The 19,857-nt window shown below is 36.0% G+C and overlaps 2 protein-coding genes across 2 annotated transcripts in view; one reads left to right on the top strand and one right to left on the bottom strand.

Moving 5' to 3' along the window:
* Nucleotides 1-1,731, bottom strand: part of pkhd1l1.1 (PKHD1 like 1, tandem duplicate 1) — a 35,803-nt gene extending 34,072 nt beyond the window's left edge. The window contains exons 1-5 of the mRNA XM_043217633.1: nt 1,681-1,731; nt 1,292-1,380; nt 1,084-1,161; nt 828-972; nt 29-137 (exon numbers count right to left, since the gene is read on the bottom strand). Of these exons, the coding sequence (XP_043073568.1) occupies nt 29-137; nt 828-972; nt 1,084-1,161; nt 1,292-1,358 (399 nt within the window). The 5' untranslated portion in view covers nt 1,359-1,380; nt 1,681-1,731. The remainder of the gene's footprint in view (nt 1-28; nt 138-827; nt 973-1,083; nt 1,162-1,291; nt 1,381-1,680) is intronic.
* A 911-nt stretch (nt 1,732-2,642) lies between these two features.
* On the top strand, nt 2,643-19,564 carry nudcd1 (NudC domain containing 1). The gene is given in 11 exon segments (XM_043218519.1): nt 2,643-2,900; nt 3,218-3,372; nt 5,180-5,368; nt 5,547-5,730; nt 5,818-5,884; nt 5,886-6,004; nt 10,138-10,345; nt 12,123-12,267; nt 12,438-12,563; nt 17,164-17,323; nt 18,976-19,564. Coding segments are annotated over 11 exon segments (1,755 nt in total). The 5' UTR covers nt 2,643-2,785; the 3' UTR covers nt 19,263-19,564.
* The last annotated feature ends 293 nt before the right edge of the window (nt 19,565-19,857 follow it).

The following is a 19,857-nucleotide window of genomic DNA, read 5'->3' as shown; positions in this document are numbered from 1 at the left end:
CTTATTAGGCAGCACAATGAAGCCTTACATAGAACGTGCACCAGTAATTCCACTGGGATCCACTACAAATGCTGCTTGAAGGAACTGGAACGCCATCCACGCTGACCCGCACCTCGTAGTCGTCTTCTGCAAGGGCTCTGACACAAGATATTTATTTACAGCACATTGCGCAGTACAGCTGTTTCTAAAAACTAATATTTGCATATCCCAGACAGACACACAGAGCACACGTTTAAAGAAATATTTTATGATTAAAAAAATCTTTTACGCTCCACAGAAGAAGGAAAATCATACAGGTCTGAAAAGGCGCGAAGGTGAGCAAATGATGACAGGATTAGAATTTTTCGGCGAACTGCTATAATGAACATGTTTTACGATCAATGTAAAAATGCGACAGAATTTTTTTTGATAATATGATAAACTTTCAAATGAAGATTTTATTTTTGGTCTGATTCATATACATGTCTTTTATGAGTTCAGAAAACTTAAATTACTTAAACGTAGATTGGATATTCCTCAAAACGTTTGGGTTTTCACAGAAGAAAACAAGTCTTTCAGGTTTTGAATTTCTCACACAAGAGTTATTTCCATTCAGTTTTTTGGGTTTTTTGCACCCTCAGATTTTAGATATTCAAATGATTGTATCTATGCATAAATCCCAATTTCAAGGTCCAGGATCACTTACAGCCCTGTTTTCCCCTGGTATTCACAGTCGAGTGTGTCAAAAGTACAGTGTATACAGTGCAATGACTGCAGTCGAGATAAAAGTAGTATTTATTAGTATTTTAAATAATATTTAGAATAAGGTTACGTGATTGATTGCATACCTTGTGTAACACGTGATCTGAGTGGAGTGAGTGGAGTCTTTCTCGACATCACAGGGAACAGATCTGGTGCGGGACACCAGTGTCACTGCGTTGCCAATGTTTGGGTCATTGGCGTTAAGATTAAACTGACTGGCTTGAGCAAAACCTGAAACAAAATCACCAACAGACGTAAACTATAACATAACCAAAATGTACTGAACCAGAACAGAATTACGAGCTTTGTTTAAGAATGAACACTTTTTATTTTAAAGGCTACCTTGACCCTCTATGGTCAGTCTCGTTCCGCCGTTGAGGCTTCCGTATTTTGGGGTCACTTTGTTGACACGCTGCGCTCCTGTCAGGACGGAGATTAGTAGGAAAGTCGATCAAATATTCTGTCACGCTTTCAGGATGACATTAATTATATCAATACGCAAAAACGTTCAAATTACTAAAATAACACAAGAGGTGCATAAAACTCGCACCTGTGGAAGTCCACAGTAAAATACAAACAGTGAGCGGCAGGCGAAGCTGCGGCCGCACGTGCCTCATCCTGATAGACTCACGGCGCGCGCTGCAAAGCAAAAACACATGAGCTTACGGCAAAAAAACGATATGCACATACAAAAATAATTATTTTAAAATAAAAAAAAATATTACATTTACTTCATAACAAATGCTTTGCGATTTTGAACAGAGCAGCTTTCAAGCTATTCTATGCCCATCTAATGAATACAGGCAACATTTTTCGTATCCTGAATTTATAAGTAAACACCGTTTATAATGAAAGATGAATTAATGCTTTGTTCAATTGCAAAATTATAGAACTTATGAACAATTTCTAAATTCACACTGATCATAACTGAGACTCTACCTGTTAAAGCTCTCTTCTGAAATCCAAGCAAGAGTGGCTCGTTTGTTAAGAAGAGCGCACTCTTTTTATACTACCTGCCCACGGGGTGGCAAGAAGACACTCTTTTTTTTTCCTCGTTCACCGTTGTGTGTCAGGTGATCACGCATTGCTGTCATTCTACAAGCAAGAGAGACATTCATTCTTTTTCAGTGTTCCCTAACAAGCACCGCAGATAACAATGCCTTTGTAATACGCGGTGACCTCTGTGCTGTAGAGTCCACATTACTTAGATATTTATATGGTGGCTAAACTTGAATATTAAACTGATGTCCCTTAGACGTGATTCATTTGAATGACCTAAAACAAGATGGAATGTAGAAGATATGGACAGATTTGTTATGGAGATAAGGAAGAATTATGGTAACGTTCAGTGATTAGCATGCTATTTGTGTATCCAAATGTGAACTTTTTTTCATTGTTGTTCTCTATAGCCCACTCTTTCCTTTGCATATAGGGCAATATTGAATAGTGAAGCATGCAACAGATTTATGCAGCATATTTATTTCCATAAATAATATAATTTTGATTAATACGTGTATATAGGCTTGCCATTATTTTCTTGTTTGCGGTTAGTGCTGCCTTTTTTTAAAATCACCTGTCATGTAGGTTTTAGTTTTTAGAGATTATGACAGCCACCAAATACCTGCGTTAAAATGGTTTTTAAAATTACCCAATGTCAATGTTTATGCTGCTTTACTCTTATTGAACACGCCGATAAACTATAGGCTACCTTAAAAATAGGCTAATGAATAATAATTGCAATTGTTCGTAATGTTCGCATCTTTTTTGAAAGATAAAATTTAAACAAAAAAACAGTTTAATTTTGCATTTTATTTTATTTTTTTCATTTTAAACTCTTTATCTGCGTTGAAAACGGATCCAACAAAGACTCGATTTCCCAGAGTTCCGCCCGGTCGGTCCGTTTGAAAACTAGTCCGGGTCGACACGTAGGAAACGCGTGCATTACAGTTAAAGCTTATTTCCTGTTACTAGAAACGTTAAATTTCGGTTTTATTGTAGTCCTCAAACTGATTACTGCCTCTTTGAAATATAATTTTAATGTAATATGGCTTTACCGAACTGCTCGTTGAAGGTGAACAGAGAGCTGCTAGATCCCAGTTTTGAAAGTTACAGGCTCTCACTGGACTCTATTCCTACTTACAATGTAGAACTGGATGTAGGTGAGAAAAAAAAAACAATTTCACCTGTTATTGTCTGAATATATGTATTATGCACGCGTTTATTTAATCCGTAGCGTAAAAATCAAATATCTGTTGTGAACTACACTATTAAGTACACTGCCACTGTAACAGTCTTAACAATGCAGTTTTACAACATGTGCATTGCTACTCATGAAATCCCAAATGTGTGCATTTTATTTATAATTTTAACGTTAGCCTAAAGCTGTCTTTTGGCCACAGAACATCACATCATCTGTGGTTTTGGACGTCTTCTTCAAGTCATTTGCCCAGTTAGTAATGTACGTGTATTCTTTCAGCTGTGGCTGAGGTTAAACTGAAAGACAGTCAGTACACTCTGGATCACGTGAAAGCATTTGGTATGTACAACTACCTCCATATCGACCCCTGGTGTGAAGACAGTGTCTACTTTGTGGACACCAAGGGCCGGGTTCTCAATCTAACAGTCACACTGGTGAGTCTGTTAATCCTGTTTATGAAATTACTGGTTAAAAGGGCCATATATTTAGAACTTATATTTCCACCCTAGAGCACTTTTTTTCTATTCCATAAACATTTGGACCACTACTCCACATGCGTTCCTAGTGCTAAATTTAATTAAAACGTCAGAGAGAGAAAAAAGGTGCTTTGAGAGGGCACAGGGTTATTTAAATTATGTGATATAATTGTATTCGCAGTGTATTAATTGAAAAAAAATTTAACTGATGTTTTATTTATATTTTGTCAAAGCGTATCGTGTTTTGTTAATTTAATATATCCGCACACTCAGTTTTTGTTAATTAAAATGTCTGAATACAAACATAATTACGGAATACAAAATGAAACATTTTAGCCAGTATGAAGATGAATGTTGTGATGGGAAATGGGTGGATCATTCAAGTAAAAAAAAAAAATTGTCTACCACTGTCCTACGTGAAAGAAAGTTTTGGACCAGGATATACAGCGTTTAGTTTTTCCTCAACCAGCAGAGGGCATTAACGGTTTCTAGCAGTGTCAATATAGGCATTTTCTTTTAGATCTTTTGAGATTTTTATCAAACATCGATCCTAACAGTATCAAAAGAATAAATAAAATGATTATTGTTTTAATAATTTGTTTTATTAAAAGCGCAGTCACGTTATAAATGATAGAACACAATTCACATTGTCCACAGTACTGCCTTAATGCTTAATTTGCTAATATTGGTTACTTGCATATAATGTTTTATTTTATTTTTGGCGTATGTACCACACGTGTGGAAGTTTCTGTTGCATAAAAGGCCAAATAGTCAAGCGAGCAACCATAGCTTTAACCTTATTTTTAATGATGAAACACATTTCCAAATTAAAAATGATTAGTGTAAAATTTGATAAGAATAATATTTTAGATTACCTACATAAAAAATATTTTTAATTTATTAAGACAAAATTTTCTATATTACTCTGTGTTTAGACAAAATAGTATATTTTTTTTAGATGTCAATGCATCCCAACTTCAGTATGCAAAACAAAATGCAAATTTTCTTAATTTCAGCTGTTTTTTTTTTGTTTTTTTCGGATGCATTGCAGTACATTCTAAAAGGAATCAAATAAATGCATAAGAGGAAATTTCAGTAAGATGAAACGCAGCGACTCTACAGGATATTTGTTCTGAGCTAGTTTAACTTTAATGCTGATGATTTGATGTCATTTTTTCTCAACATGCTGGGTTAAGAAATTACTTGTTATAAAATCTGCCTGTTGCGTTATAATTACAGTTAACATACTGCAATTATCTCTCCTTGGGGACTGTTTGTGTTCTCTCAAAGGTACTAGACAGGGGGCATTTTACTTCTGGGAAAGAAGTGAAAACTGAGACTGATCACTGATAATGTGTGCATGGAGCTCCATGGCAACCAAAGGCAGACTGCTACCCAATTCTTTGGAAAAATTGCTACCTTTATAAAGAGTGTAATTGATGATTATTAAGTTCATTGTAATCCTTTTCAGATTGCTGGCTTTGAAGTTCAGAAACACGCAGGCTTGTGTGGCACTAATTAAATTTCATTTCTAAATTGTTTCTTCTGCTGATGTCTCATTTGTTATTTGTTAACTTTGGATATGTTGCTTTCTTTTATTGACTTGCATTATCTAACCTGCGTCTGAACTGGTAACAAGAAAGTTGTCGTTCATTCCCGGCAATTTAATCATGCCTACAAAAAAAAGGTCCTTTTTAGTCCCGTTTTTTTCTGATGAGTAGATGAGACTGAATAGTTGACGGGTGTCCATCTGATGTTTTTCCAGGACACCGCTTTGGGCAAACCTCGTGAGATGTTCTGTTTCGAATCAGACTCGGGTTCCTTTGAGGGGGAGCAGTTGTGTGCTTCTCTGAGCCTGACCTCCGCTACTTGGGCTGCGCTCTCTGACGGAACCGGAAAATTGACCCTTTTGCGCACCAGCAAGAGAGGAGAGAGTTCTCACATTAAATGGGAGGTAGGGGCAAAATTAACCAACTTTTTGGCTAATCAAGTCTTATTATACTCTATAATTGTTGGCCTAAGGCGTCTACTATTTTCACACATCATTTTGGAAAACGCATTGTATTTCTCCAGAAAGCAGGCATGAAAAGCACTACCTATTTTGCATGTATACTGATTTATTTCACTCTCAGCCGATGTTCAGCGAGCGTCTCGGAGAGCCGTTCATCATCGTTCACAGCCTGGCTCACGTGCGCTCTCATGTCCATACTATTGAAGTGCTGCTTCTGAGAGTCCAAAAAGATCCGTCTGACACCAAAGGCAGCGGTTTCTCAATCTCACTGGAGTGGATCACTGTGGACAACTCTGCAGGGCAGGGTGAGAGCGAGTTAGTCATTTGTCTGCATGGGTAAACCAAAGTAGTTTACTGCAGAATGCTGAAAAAAAGTATTTTTTTTCCTGCAGATGAGGACAGGAAGTATGGTGTGAGGAAGAGGAGGACGATGAAGGGCAAGTCTGTCCCACACTACGCCGGTGGAGCCTCAGGGTAAAGGAATTGTAGTAGCCTCGGAAAAACCCTTCGCTTTTACTGAGATCGATGGACTTCCACTTGAAGAACCACTCGCTGAAGATATGGAGGTGGAGAACTCAGGTGAGAAGAAACGGACGGAAAAACTGAATATCGTATCGGCGTAAACGTATATCATTCAAGCTAGACAAAACTTCAGATTTTATGTTGTGTGATTTGAACCAGTCCCAAACATTCATCTCGAAAGTAAAATTTCACCACTGAATTCTGAAAGCCTGCAAGAAAAGGCATTCGAAGCAGTGACCAGTCAGCGTGGAAACTCTCAAGTGCTGCGGTCTTGAAGAAGCGCACTTTCATACAGTGTTTCACAGGCTAGCGGTATCCATAGAAACATCAGAACGAATCATTCAAACAGAATTCCTCGAATAGACTCTGATGAGGACTGGAGAGGACCATGTGCTTCTTGCACAGCCGTGGTCAGCAGTTGTTTTTTTTTTTTTTTTTTTCAGTTTTGGCAAGGAAGGTTACGTAAAGTAGGTTTGTTTGTTTTTGTAAAAATCAGCTCAGCTGATTGAAACATTGGTACAAAATACATTTAGTTTCTTTTCTGTGATGAATTAATAGCATGTATGTCTTGTTATCCTATATTTCTGTTAGAAGCGGTGCATTTATGTAGTCTATGATGGAACTGGTCTGGCATATTGATTTAACTAGTGCCCCATTTTCATTAGCGTTTGACATTTTCTTTAGAAAGTGCTAATTGCCTCAAAATAGAAGAGTCCTTAAAGTCCAGTATTTGTTTATTTCCTTATTTTTCCCACTTTTTTGAAGTGACATGTTCGTGTACTTCCTCTCTGGCAAAGCTAAAACACTCAATATTTGAAATCTCCAGCTAATAAGCTTTTAACATCGACAGGAAATGATTTATACTTAAACTCATTATCCTTTTATCTCATTTCCTGTTTTTTTCTGTAACACCTGTATTAGTCATATGAGAACCTGTGAGAAAGGGAACTTTTATAAAGGCCATTTGTGTCCTATGCATCCTTTTTGAGCTTTTTTTTCCCCTGAGAAATAAAGGAGTGTTCCCGGCTCATCCTCTTCCTTTTTCTCTCTCCCATTTTAAGAGGCTGAGAGTACTGAGAGACTCCATTGGTAGGTGGATAAAATGGAGGTGCATTAGCTTGTTTCAGAAAGAGAGGTCGACCTTGCTTAGCCACAAAAGACTATTAATGGGCATAGGCACACCAGACATTGATATTCTGTTGATGGTGCGTCGATTTAAGGGTGCATGAAGAAACCAAATCTTACTGTGAACACTGTTATGAAAGGGTTAATCAATCAATGATGTGAGAATTACAAGTCTTTCTAAGCCATTCAGAATCAATACAATTTAAGATTTTGGCACTCATATTCTAATAATTTACTTTTCTAATATTAATATTAGACCGAATTATTCCTGTAAATTGGCTACATTTCATTGTTCTCTGAAGTTTTTTTTTTTATGTATTTTTTGCACTAAAAATGGTTCATTTTCTATGACCATTTATTTTGTAAGTGAATTATTCTTGAAAATTGGCCATATTTGACTCATTTTTTCCTGAAGTATTTAATTTGTTATTAATTCATTAATTTTTTGCACCCTTAAATGGGCATGATTTTTTTTAAATATTTCTTTATATTTTGCCCTCTCTTTAATGCTTACAATTAAAAACAATTCTTAGATTTTTATTTTGTACATAAAGTTTATTGTGATTAAATAAACTCTTTACTGGTCATGTGATTATCAAAACATAGGCAAACATATTTAATGTACCTGTGGTTGTGATCTTAAACAATAAACAAACAAACAAACAAACCATATTTTAGAATATTTTATATTTATGCTCACTTATTCATGTTCATCTTCTATTATAATAAAATTTTTATATCTTTTCACCATTTCTGTTCCTTAAGAATTTAAGTCTATTTTACTTCTATTAATACTTCTTTGCAGATCTAGTGATGCGTGTGATTACATTATCGATCATAAGCGCGAAAGAAGTTACTGAATACAGAAATGTTAACATGAACGTGCTCATGTGCGCGTGGCTGTGACATCACAACCATAAATATGATTTTAACATATTAACATATTTTTGCCGCTTATTGTCCATTGGTGGACTTAGGAGGAAGTTACGATCATGTCTACGTAGTATATCAAATGACTGTATCTCAAAAAGAGCCGAATCCTGTTTTCCATGATGTACAGAGTCAGAGTGATTTAGCAGTGTCACGTAACATCATTGCTCTTCTCTTCATTATCCTGTTTTGCTCAGCAAGATTCCGGTTGGGCTGCAAGTTGACTAGACCTGCAACAAAAGAAGATAATGAGTGTTGCACTCTAAAGCAGCTTTATGGCTTGAGAAAATTGCTCCAATTTTACTAATAAGGTTTTGCCAGCACAGCTAAGACTGAGTGGGTGAGACTCCGACCTCTCTGAATGTCTCAGATCCTTTATTTCCTCATCCGCCTCTCTTTTTACCTTAGTTTTGAGTTAAGAGATCAACTGCCGCAAACTTTTATGTTTTCACGTTGAATGAATTTGAGCTTGCTTATGGTGTTGTATGTTATCACCGTGTCACCCGATTTGTAGGTTAAATGGGGAAACATGGCTAAAAACCTGCGCCGGATACTATCTGCTTCATGCTCTTCCCTATGTTGCAGTTAGACAATCGTGCTCTAGCAGTCTTTACTCAGACTGTGCAGCATCACTTCATCACTGTGATCCAGACACCTGAATCAGCTCTTTAAAATGCTAAGTGCACTCGACTGCATTATCTGGATGACGGTGTGATCAATAGAAAATGTACACAGTCATGTCTGCTAATAAAAATCAGTTAAATGCTGCGCTGAATAAACCACATCTTAATAGAGAACGTTAGCGTCGCACATGTCCAGCTTCATATCTATGGTTTGTTTGGTAGATCACGGAGCACAGAGATGTACTTGAGAGGCGAGGAACACTGGTTCAAGTCTCATGGAACTACAGTTTGACAAATCAGTTCTGATCTGTGTAACAACAAATATATTTTTATATCATATTTGCATTTGTTAACACTGTAGTGTAGGTCGAGGGCATATTTCCAACATGATATTTAAATTCTGAACTACCACTATGTCAATGTAATAATAAAAGTGCCAGGGTTTATGTATTAAACCTGTGTTTTACCGCCACTTAGTGGACATTTCTCTTTAAAAAAGAAATACATATTTTTATGGGACCACATTGAAAACATTAATATTGTAAAATATTGTTACAGTTTAAATTCACTGTTTTGTGTTTTTAATATATTATTATAATACTAATTACTTCTAGTGATTCAAAGCTTTTCAGGAGATCTTCAGAAATAATTCTAATATACTGATATATATCTGAGATATATATATATATATATATATATGTGTATATATGTATATATGTATATGTATATGTATGTATGTATGTGTGTGTATTTATATATAGCCAAAACTTGGTTAAAATCTTATAAATAGCTGTAAATTAATACCAAGTCATTCCTAAAACCACCACCGGAGGTGCTGTAGACAAACAAATCTATATATCTTTACCCACAATGGGTTACAGTTTGACCATCTTAATTTCTGCTTGCAGCTGTATCTCTGGGAAAGCCGAAAATCAAATCGACTCTGATTGCTTGAGGTGTCATTAAGCGTGTCTAATCACTAATTTGTCAATGTACTGCCTATCCAAACTGTTCCTCCTAGAGAAATCTGAGGTTTATTGCCTTGCATAATGGCATACTAATTATTGCAAAGTCCATGTTTGGGATTTGAACTTATAACCTTACAGATACGGTACCAGTTTGATAAAGTATGTAGTCACTGCACGGCTGAAACTCAATAGCACATAAAGCTTTTTCTCCACTAATGTGCTTAACATGGCTTCTATAAAAATTTACAGATTTTAGCCCTCACATTTAAACAGGTTATTTGTGCTGTACAATACTGTGACCTTGACCTACAACTCTCAGAACTCATCATACTTTGTATTACACAGATGGTTCAGTGATGTTTCCGAACGTCTTGTAATGTTACCGTTACTATTTTATCGTTTAGAGGGTCCTTTAGGACATACCTGTAAGGATTCATACCCGTTAATCAAGCAAACAAATCATGTGCAAGCCTTTCTAATTTCACAATGCATTTGTTCATAAACATCTGCTTTGAATCATGTTTCACCATTGTTTTGCTCACAGATCCCATCTACTTCTGGCAGCAAACAGAAGAGGATGTGACTGTGAATGTGCGGTTACCTGAAGGCACCACCAAAGATGACATCCGCTTCAAGCTCACTGTGGACTGCCTACGCGTTGGAGTAGGAGATCATGCGCCGCTGCTGGATGGGCAGCTGTTCGCTCCTGTAGATCCCGAGGCCAGCACCTGGACCATTAAAGATGATAAGAGGTGAAAAGATGGAAGTTAAAATTACAACAGTATAGAGTTCAAATTAGAATTGAACCTTGTGAATTTACCCTGAAATTCCATCAATTACGATGTTCCGTAACGTCATAATTTACTCACCCTAAACTTGTTCCAAACCTTTGTGACTTTATTTGTAGTTTACAAAAAAGGAGATGTTTTGCACAATGTCTGGAGTAAAGAGTCATTTATATTTGGTGTACAGAAAGTACGCCAAAATGAAAAAAAGAATAGATCAAAATAAATTTGTTGCAGTCATATCCACGATGTAGTAAAAATGCTGATACAGGACATTTTTAAGATGCCCCACTTAATCCATAAAAAAACATAGACACTGTGGCCATGCATTAAGACTTTCAGTGCAGAATCTATTCATTTGTGTCCTTTTTTACTTTACATAATGATCTTGTTTTATTGGTTAGTTTTGTAGTAATTTGTTTTCCTTTGTTTCAAGGTAACTAATAATTTGTAGTTAATTCTGTAGGAAATTCTATTTTTCCCTTGCAAATCATTTACGGTGCTACATAAAAAATATCATTTTTTTTAGCACACATAAAAATAAAGTTTTACAGTTTTTAAAAACCACAAAAAAAATTTCTCATGAAGTCTGAACTACTGACTTGACTGGATAAAATACTTAATTTTTATTATCCATGGCCCGTATTCACCAAACATTTTGTCTTACAACTAAGAGTTCTCCTAAATAACACTAAAATCTTTTAGCCAAGAGTTTTCTCTTCCTTATTCACAAAGCTGCTGAGACAAACATCGGTTGACTTTATTTGGTTTAAATAAAAATACATTTTTAAAAGCTCATTGTTGCCAAATGCATGAGGTTTGGTCTCTAAACGGAAAGGAGCAGACGGGAAATTTTGTGTTTTACTGAAGAAAACGTTGTGCAGTTTTGGAACAAGATGAAGGTGAGTAAATAATGACAGCATTTTCTTGAAAGTTCAACAGTGTGTTTAACAGTTTCCTGAATGTACATAAAGCTTAAGAACTGTTGTTGTTCGGCATTATGTTTTGGCAAAGACTAAATATATTGTGTACATGCACAAGAGGATTCTGGCAAGCGCTGAACCGAGGCAACGCATATGGAGAACAACCGCCCACAGTGTTGTATGTTCATGAGAGGTGCGAGTTGCCACTGTGCCTCTGTACGCGTTCATCGCACGTGTCGGTTTTACGAAGTAGTCATTTCTCGGAAACGTGTTTAGTGCATTAGTTGTTCTGATTTGAATTTCCACATCCTTCCCTTCATCCGCTGCCCATTCCTCTTTTTAATAAGCGTCACCTCACGTCTCGTCACTTGCCACCTCCTCCTGAGACTCAAACAAGCCCTCCCTCTGCATTGTTCTCCGTCCTCTCGTCTGCGTTTCCAGATCCTTGATTTCGATAAGAGGCCCCTGATGGCCCCTCTTGGGCTCTTGAGTGTGTGAGCCGGACGCTGTCTTAGTTCGGATTTGAGTGTTTATGCGTGCGTTTATGGATCCTGTCTGTTGTTTTTTTGCAGTCAATGTAACCGTCATTTGCATTTGTATGGGAACCCAAAGCTGTCCTCATTATGAGGCATGTACAGTATAATGGAATATATAAAAGGAATTGTTTTTATCAAATGCAATCGGATGGATTGGAAATGTCCATCCTTAGTAGTACTTGTGCACAGAGCTTAAAGGGTTAACATTATAACCTTGTGATACACTATGAAAATTGTGTTCGGTCAGGTTTTTAGAATTATTATTGACCGTTTTTGTTTGTGCAGTTTGGAGGTCAGTCTACAGAAGAGAAGTGAAGGGCCGCTGTGGTCTGAGGTGGTTCTGGGAGACCGGAGGGGAGAATACCTAATGAGCGATGAACAAAAGTCACAGCTTCAACAGAGACTCTCGTATCTCACTGCTGAAGACCTGGTGAGTTTCTTTCACTAACTTTAGAGGGATTTAAAAAACACGGTTTAGTTAAAATTTACACACATAATTTTCACATACTAAATAATGCATTTCACATTCTGTTTTGATTATCATAGTCTTAAAATGTAGCAAAAACACACATTGGAAAAAGGTTTTTTTTGTCTTAATAGAATCCAAACCCAGAGAAGGACAAGCCTCCCTGCAACGCCCAGGAACTGGAGGACTGTGACATGTTTCCAGAGGACAGCTCTACGCTGATGCGCTTTGATGGTGCCACTCTGAAGCCCACCCATGTGGTAAGGCCATAGCAATACAATAGGCTGTGGGTCAGGTATATTTCACAATATCATTATTTAAGTGTGAAATTATTGGCCAGACCACAGATGAGCTGCTGTGACTGCTTTTAAAAAAATAACAGTAAAATTAAAAAGTAGCATTTAATGTTTCGATTTTAATTTGAAAAGTATAGTACAGCGTGATTAAACCAAATTAATTTAGTATAATGAACATATTACGTTATTAAGCCTAATTTGAGCTTTAAATATCTAGTAGGTTGGTAGATCTGTTCATTTATTATTGATTTATTATTAGTACCAAGCGTATCACCTATAAGACGAGTCGGCTGACTCTTCTCTACCCGAGAACATGATATCTGACAAAAAACAATGTCTTCATTCAACGATTTCTTTACTTCCGGTCAATCTCCTCCAACATTCCCGATTTTTTTGTTTTCGGGTGAACAATCACTTTAAAAATATAATTGCTTTCAGATGAGCGTTTAAATAGCTTTGGGCCGTTATCATGTTTAAGTTCCCATAAGAGGCTCAGGATCCGTGCTGTTATGTTGAGATGTAATGCGCCTTGAAATAAGCCGTGCTGTAAGAGAGTGAGTGCAGAAGCACAATATTGATTTTTCTCTTCTGGCGTCTCGGGCTGCGAGTAACATTCTTGCACCTGATGGTTCGACAACAATCTCGTGTCTTTTACAAGCAATCAAAGGATCAATCACCTAAACGTGAAGCGCCTGAAGGTGAAGTCAACGATATTATGATTGATTTTAACAGTTCTTTCATGCCGGAGATCTCAGCATTTAATTGCAAGGGATAAAGTCCCCAAATAGTGGCTTTTATTATAAGTGCAGCTGTGCTGAACAAGTCATTTCTCTATATTCATTTAGTGTATACTGTACCTATTCGAATTAAGCCTAAATGCATCTGAGTATATGAAGACTTCATCGATTATGAAAGACAGAAGTTCTTTAGTTTTTAATACGTAAAATATAGTAGTTAATTAGGATAGTTAGTTAATTACATGAATTAAAATGAGAAACCTATAAGCCTATGGTCCAAAATGAACTATTGTACATAATTACATTATTGTTTTATACAACTATCCCTTTAATACCCAGTGAAACCAAACATAAATCTAATGCCATCATGCATCAGTTGTAGCTTCTGAAAAATGGCCTCCGTAGCCAAAAAGCCATTGACTAATAAATTCTATGTCGAATAATATTTCAGCATTTCTTATCTCACAATATTTTATTATATATATATATATATATATATATATATATATATATATATATATATATATATATATATATATATATATATATATATATATATACACATACATATATGTATATGTATATATATATATATATATATATGTATGTGTGTATATATATATATATATATATATGTATATATATATATGTGTGTGTGTGTGTGTATAAACAGGTATGTATGTTTATATATATATATATATATATATGTATGTATGTGTGTGTATGTGTATATTTATATGTATATGTAATATAATATAAAATGTTTCATAATATTTCTGATAAAGCAAAGATAATAAATGGTTGGAAGTCCGCTTAACACTTAAAGTACACAGGGCAATCATTTGTAACTATTTACGTTCATTTGGCAGAAACTTTAATTCAAGACATTTTATTCTGCATTTATTAGTAGTAGTAGTAGTAACAACAATAATAATAAATAATCAATCATTATCATCTTATGGCTTTTTATTTGCTTTTCAATTTTGTCTATACATGCAGCCCTTGTAAAGGCTTTCAGATGTAGAATCACCCCCATCATTTCCTGTCTTCCTCTCACTTCTAAATCACTTAGATTGATGCAGTGAAACGCACTGACCTTTTTCTGAGTGCACTCGCTCACAGATTGTAAAGCCGCCTCTCTCCTGTTTCTGAGAGGCTTTCCCATGTCGACCTCTTCAGAGATTTCAGATTGCGTGTTTGTGTCCCTCAGCTGGATGCAGGAACAGACCTGAAAGAACTTGTATTTTCATTTTTTGTTCCTGTAGAGTGGCACCTCTCCTTTGAGAGACACACTCGTCTTTCAAGCCACCGCCGCAACAAGTGAAGGAGACGGTTGACATTTACTGTATATGTGAATGATGTGTATCTCAAGAGCTCCTCACCACAATTTAAGACGAGCAAAGTGCTTTTCTTTTAAATATAGACAGTATGATGCTGGAGATGTGTTTGATGGATGCTTATTGTAATTTTTTTTTTGCCATAGGATCTGTAGCAATGCATTGCATCTTTGTAGCAGGTGGCGTGATTAAATAAAGGATTAACCCTTTAGCTGTCCTTTAAATTTATAGAGCTCAGGGAATTTTTTTAAACATGTATACCATATTCTTAATAGTACAAAAATCACTAAAAATATTTGTTTTAAAAACTAAATTTACTAAATTAAACTAAATTAAAATGATATACTTATATAAAATGATTAACTAAAATTAAATAAAAATAAAAAATAACTAACTTCAATTACATAACAACTATAAAAACGTATAATATCTAAATAATATTACAATAACAACTGTGATGATTTTCGGGGTGAGGTGTGTGTGTGCTGAACTAATTTTAACACCAAGGTTTTCCAGCTGGCTTTTTTTTCTGTTCAGTGAAAATATTGGCACGCCAAGTAAAAATCTGAACTTCAGGCCAGCATAAAAAAACGTATCGTTGATGTCTTTACTACTGCCGTGTTCAAGTATTAAACATAAGACTATGTTCTTGTGAAGCAGTTCTGGCACAGCCAGGTGCCCATTTGTGGAGAGCCATAAACATTTCGACCTCTCTCTGAGAGACCAAACAGTTGTGTGACTCTGAACATAATGAAACAAAGGTTTAAAGGGCCTTTATTTTAAGATGTGTTTCATTATCGGTCCTCCTGTTCTCTTTGCGTGCTGCTGTTGATGCCATAAGCGTGCACATCAATGAGGTCAGTCACATTCGCTCTCATAACCAATACAAAGACACCTTACAAAATCTCCTCATAATTACAGTCTAGAAAAGTTGACTTTGTGCGCAATTTCTTTTTGCAGAGGTTGTTCAAATAGGTAAGCAGCAGCATTGTGCTTTAAGACCTATTTATCCAAAAACAGAGAAATGCTGACTAAATATTGTTACAATTCATTAACGAAATACTCCAGTCTAACTATATATGGACTATCTTCTCAATGTGAAAATTTTGTGAATCAATTTTTATGTCTGTGAGGACAACCATATTTAATCAGTGTTAAAAAACATAATTTATTTTATTTTAATTGTTTTTAATTATTGTTATTAAAAGAACAGCATTTATTTAAAACAGACAATTAAATTCAGTGCATTCTTTTTTTTGACTTAAAAATTAATTCTGATGATTAATGATTAATCGCGATTAACCTGAGGATGCAAAAAATCTAAATACTGAAAAGAAAAAAAAAAACGGCCGTTAAAGTTGCAGTTTTACTGTATGTCTGTGCAATTATGTATACATAATATATGTGTGTGTTCGGTGTATATTTATGCAAACAAAAACTTTTATTTTGTATGTGATTAATCTTTGATAGCCATAGGGAGTATATACATTACCGTCACAGTTTCCTGTTTATGCAGGATATGTCCAACAGTTTTGACATCCACCTGTTTACTGTAATGTAGCATCGCTTATTTTCTAAATTGATACATATTTTTGAGAAATCAAGCAATCAAACCAATTCTTAAAGACAGGTTTATGAAGGTAATTTAGCGTGGTTTATGTCTAAATGACAGCGGTGGTCATTTTAAGATGCATTTAAGCATGCGAAGCTGCCACCAGTTGTGAATAACGACTGCCGCACACTACTTTGAATTTAATATGCAGTTAGCAGTGAGCGGAGCAAGATGAGATTTTCGAAAATGGCATTTTTAAGGAGGTGTTGGCAGCCAGCTCCTGCCAAATGGATTTTAGGCTAAGTGTAAAGCGCAGAGGTGCAAAGACGTCACTGAGAAGTCATAACACTTATTTTCAGTACAACATGAAAACGGTCGTGATTCATAAAAAGTAAGAGACGTTTTACATCACGTCTGTGACGATAATGGTGGTTGACTTACAGCTGCCACCGTCTTGCATTGCTGTTGTTTACTCTTGACGTTTCAATCCTGCTGTCGTTTCAGATGGGCGCCTCATAATTGGCTCTTTTATGAGAATATGCATAGAGATCTTTTCCTTTCTCATTTCGTATTCTGCTAGAATGATGGCATAATAGGCAGACAGTACAATGAAAAAACAGACTCAAAAGAATTCAATGTCCATTCATCTCCATTTCTACTGAGAAGATACGATGTGAAATCTTAAAGAGGCAATCGCATAGAGAATCTAGTTCCGTATGCATGTATGTATGTATGTAGAGAGATAGAAATAGATTATCTGTGTGATTGCCTCTTTAAGATCTATCTATCTATCTATCTATGTGGTATGTGTGTGTGTATATATGTATATGGGTATATATGCATTTACATTTTTAAAAGGATAATATGGTGTATAATATGGTCAATATTTATATAACTGATCATTTAAAATTATTTGCATGCCCTTTCTTGTACTTTAGGTGAGCCTTGGAAGCCACCAGTTCCTTTTCTCTGTTCACATCGACCCCTCTGAGACGCCCGCTTTCTGCTTACGGCACGACGTTGACGCTCTGCTCTGGCAGCCCCGTCCCAACCAGGACAGCGACGTATGGGAGCACATTTCAACATTTAACGCTCTCGGTAAGGCCAGCTGTATGTGAATAATGTGAAATGTTAAGCTCCTACATTTCCCTCTCATGGTGGTTTTACCAGAGATGTTCACAAGTCTTTAACTTAGAGTCAAGTCTGAAGTCTGAGCCGTCTCAAGTCATTTAATGGCTTGCTAAAAAAATCCAATTTGGAGAATCCTTATTTTTACAAAGCTGTTTTATAGGCTATAGACAATATACAGTATATAATCTGATCTACTTTGTTAAAAAAAAAGATTTGGTGCATCCAGCCTGTAATTTATGTTTTAATCCATTACCATGTTCAAATTCTATAATAAGCGTCTGCTCTACCGTGACACATAAAGAAGTACTTGACACAGGTATTAGAAAAGCATACAAATAAAATATTTATTTAGGATATATCACCAGCAATTAATAAAAGTTCTATATTTTCTGCAAAGCGAAGGTCTAGCCAAAATTTAGATTAAAAGATGTGACAAAAAATATTGAAACTTTTACTATTATTTTAATAATCTACATAAAAATCAGCAGTATCTAGCCTACTAAAACAGTGTAGCTACAATATTCAAAACGTTCTCATCTTGAAAAGAAAAGACAGATAACCGTTTCAAAATTTTCATTCCATGCTAGCCATCTAACAACAATTTTCTTAAATATATATTTTCTAATATGTTCTTAGCCTACAGATTAGCTTAATAATGCTTAATGTTAGAAAGGTCTTGTCACATCTGGTTAGCTAGTCACACTCAGGCTGATAGTGAAACAAATGACTGTATTTGCAGCATTGTTTTTTTTTTTCTGCTGTGTTTTTAGTGGAAGTTATCTGTAATTTTTCTGCTCACTGTGTTTCTGTTGTTAAAATAACCGTGTCATCTGCGGTTCTCAGCCGGCGATGGAGAGAGAGAGAAAGCGCACGGAGCTGAAAGGGCTTTAATAAAGCATGTTTGCGTTTCCAGTTAAAAATATGAATGAAAATTTATGATTTTTCCAAATGTTTCTCCTCTGTACTACAACATCAGAAAACATTAGTCTGTAAAACCCGCATAAAAGTTTGATACAGACGGAACAGACAAAATACATTTTTAATGAATTCTTCCGGCAAGATTTCATTTACGAAAATATCTCATAATTCACGTTGTTTTGCCGCAATTTCGAGTGAATTTTTTGTCATCTTTGCAAGACTGTAATATGACAAATGAAAAATCTTTAACAATAGCGTGAAAGGTAATAGTACATAACGGGCACAATACCGGTATAAACGTGCCTATCTATTGGTACATTATGCATCACGTGACTAAAAATGAGTCCACATTTCAACAGCGTTTTCACTTTAAAGAGCGTTTTTCAAAAAGCTCAATTTTACTTGCTGCATCATCATGGACAGAATTCCAAAAATATGCATTTTCAAATGAAAACACATTAGTGTGGACACCAAGCAGCGATAACTATACAGATATAGTTCTGAAAATCATTCTAAATATTAAAAAATAGCAGATTCCACACCAGTTCGAGAATTGAAAGAGGCAGATGCACGTGTGCTTGGAATAAACAGATTATATGCTAATGTCATTTTCTTTATAGTTAATCTTGTTTGGCGTGAATGGGTCTTTAGGCGTTGAGACAGTTCTTCTTGGACAGAAAGTCATTCTTATTTCTTTTCAGGTTATGTTCAGGCTTCAAAACGCGATAAAAAGTTTGCAACCTGTGCACCCAACTTCTCCTACGCTGCTCTTTGCGAGTGTCTCAGGCGCGTGTTCATTTACCGCCAACCCTCGCCGGTGGACACGGTGCTCTTCAACCGGAAGCAGGGTCGGCAGGTCGGGCAGGTTGCCAAACAACAGGTAGCCAACCTGGACACCAATGACCCCGTACTTGGCTTCAGGGCCACTAACGAAAGACTGTTCGTCCTTACTGCAAACAACCTGTTTGTGCTCAAAGTGAACAATTAAGATTCTCCAATATTTCTGCTGGATGAGTTGACCCTTCTGCTCAAAGGTTGACCCGAGGCCGTTTAAGGTCACTGGCGAACATTCGACTTATCCAGTACATGACGGCAACATTTCAAGACCACGTTGGTATGAATTTCTCTAATGTATCTGTGTGTTAGTATTTGTCTTTATATATAAAACATTAAGCTCGAAACATGTTCACATGTTCCTCCAGAGACACGATCTATAGCATGAATGTCACATTGCATTCCATTACAATGTAAAACTGATACATGAAATAAATAAGCATCTGTAAGACCCTGTCTGTTTTTCACTCTTAATGTTTTTTTTGTTAACACTTTGACCACAATCAGTGCAGGAGACTGAAAGTATTTACATTTCACCCCTGTTGTGTTCCTCCCAGACCGTGACCCCATCAGAACAAACCTGCGACCCTTTTTGACAAAGCAATTATTTCACCAGACATGAGTCAGCAGTCAAAACCAACAGATACCAAATGCCATGAGATGGCATCAAAATTGGACAGGCAGGTGTGACGCATTACAGAAAAATGGGCTATATATCCATTTCATTTATTTGTATGTGGTATATATTT

Source organism: Puntigrus tetrazona, chromosome 19 (genome assembly GCF_018831695.1).
Source record: "Puntigrus tetrazona isolate hp1 chromosome 19, ASM1883169v1, whole genome shotgun sequence".
Lineage (NCBI taxonomy): Eukaryota > Metazoa > Chordata > Actinopteri > Cypriniformes > Cyprinidae > Puntigrus > Puntigrus tetrazona.
The sequence above is the reverse complement of the archived record's forward strand: the minus strand, read 5'-3'. Positions and strand labels throughout refer to the sequence as shown.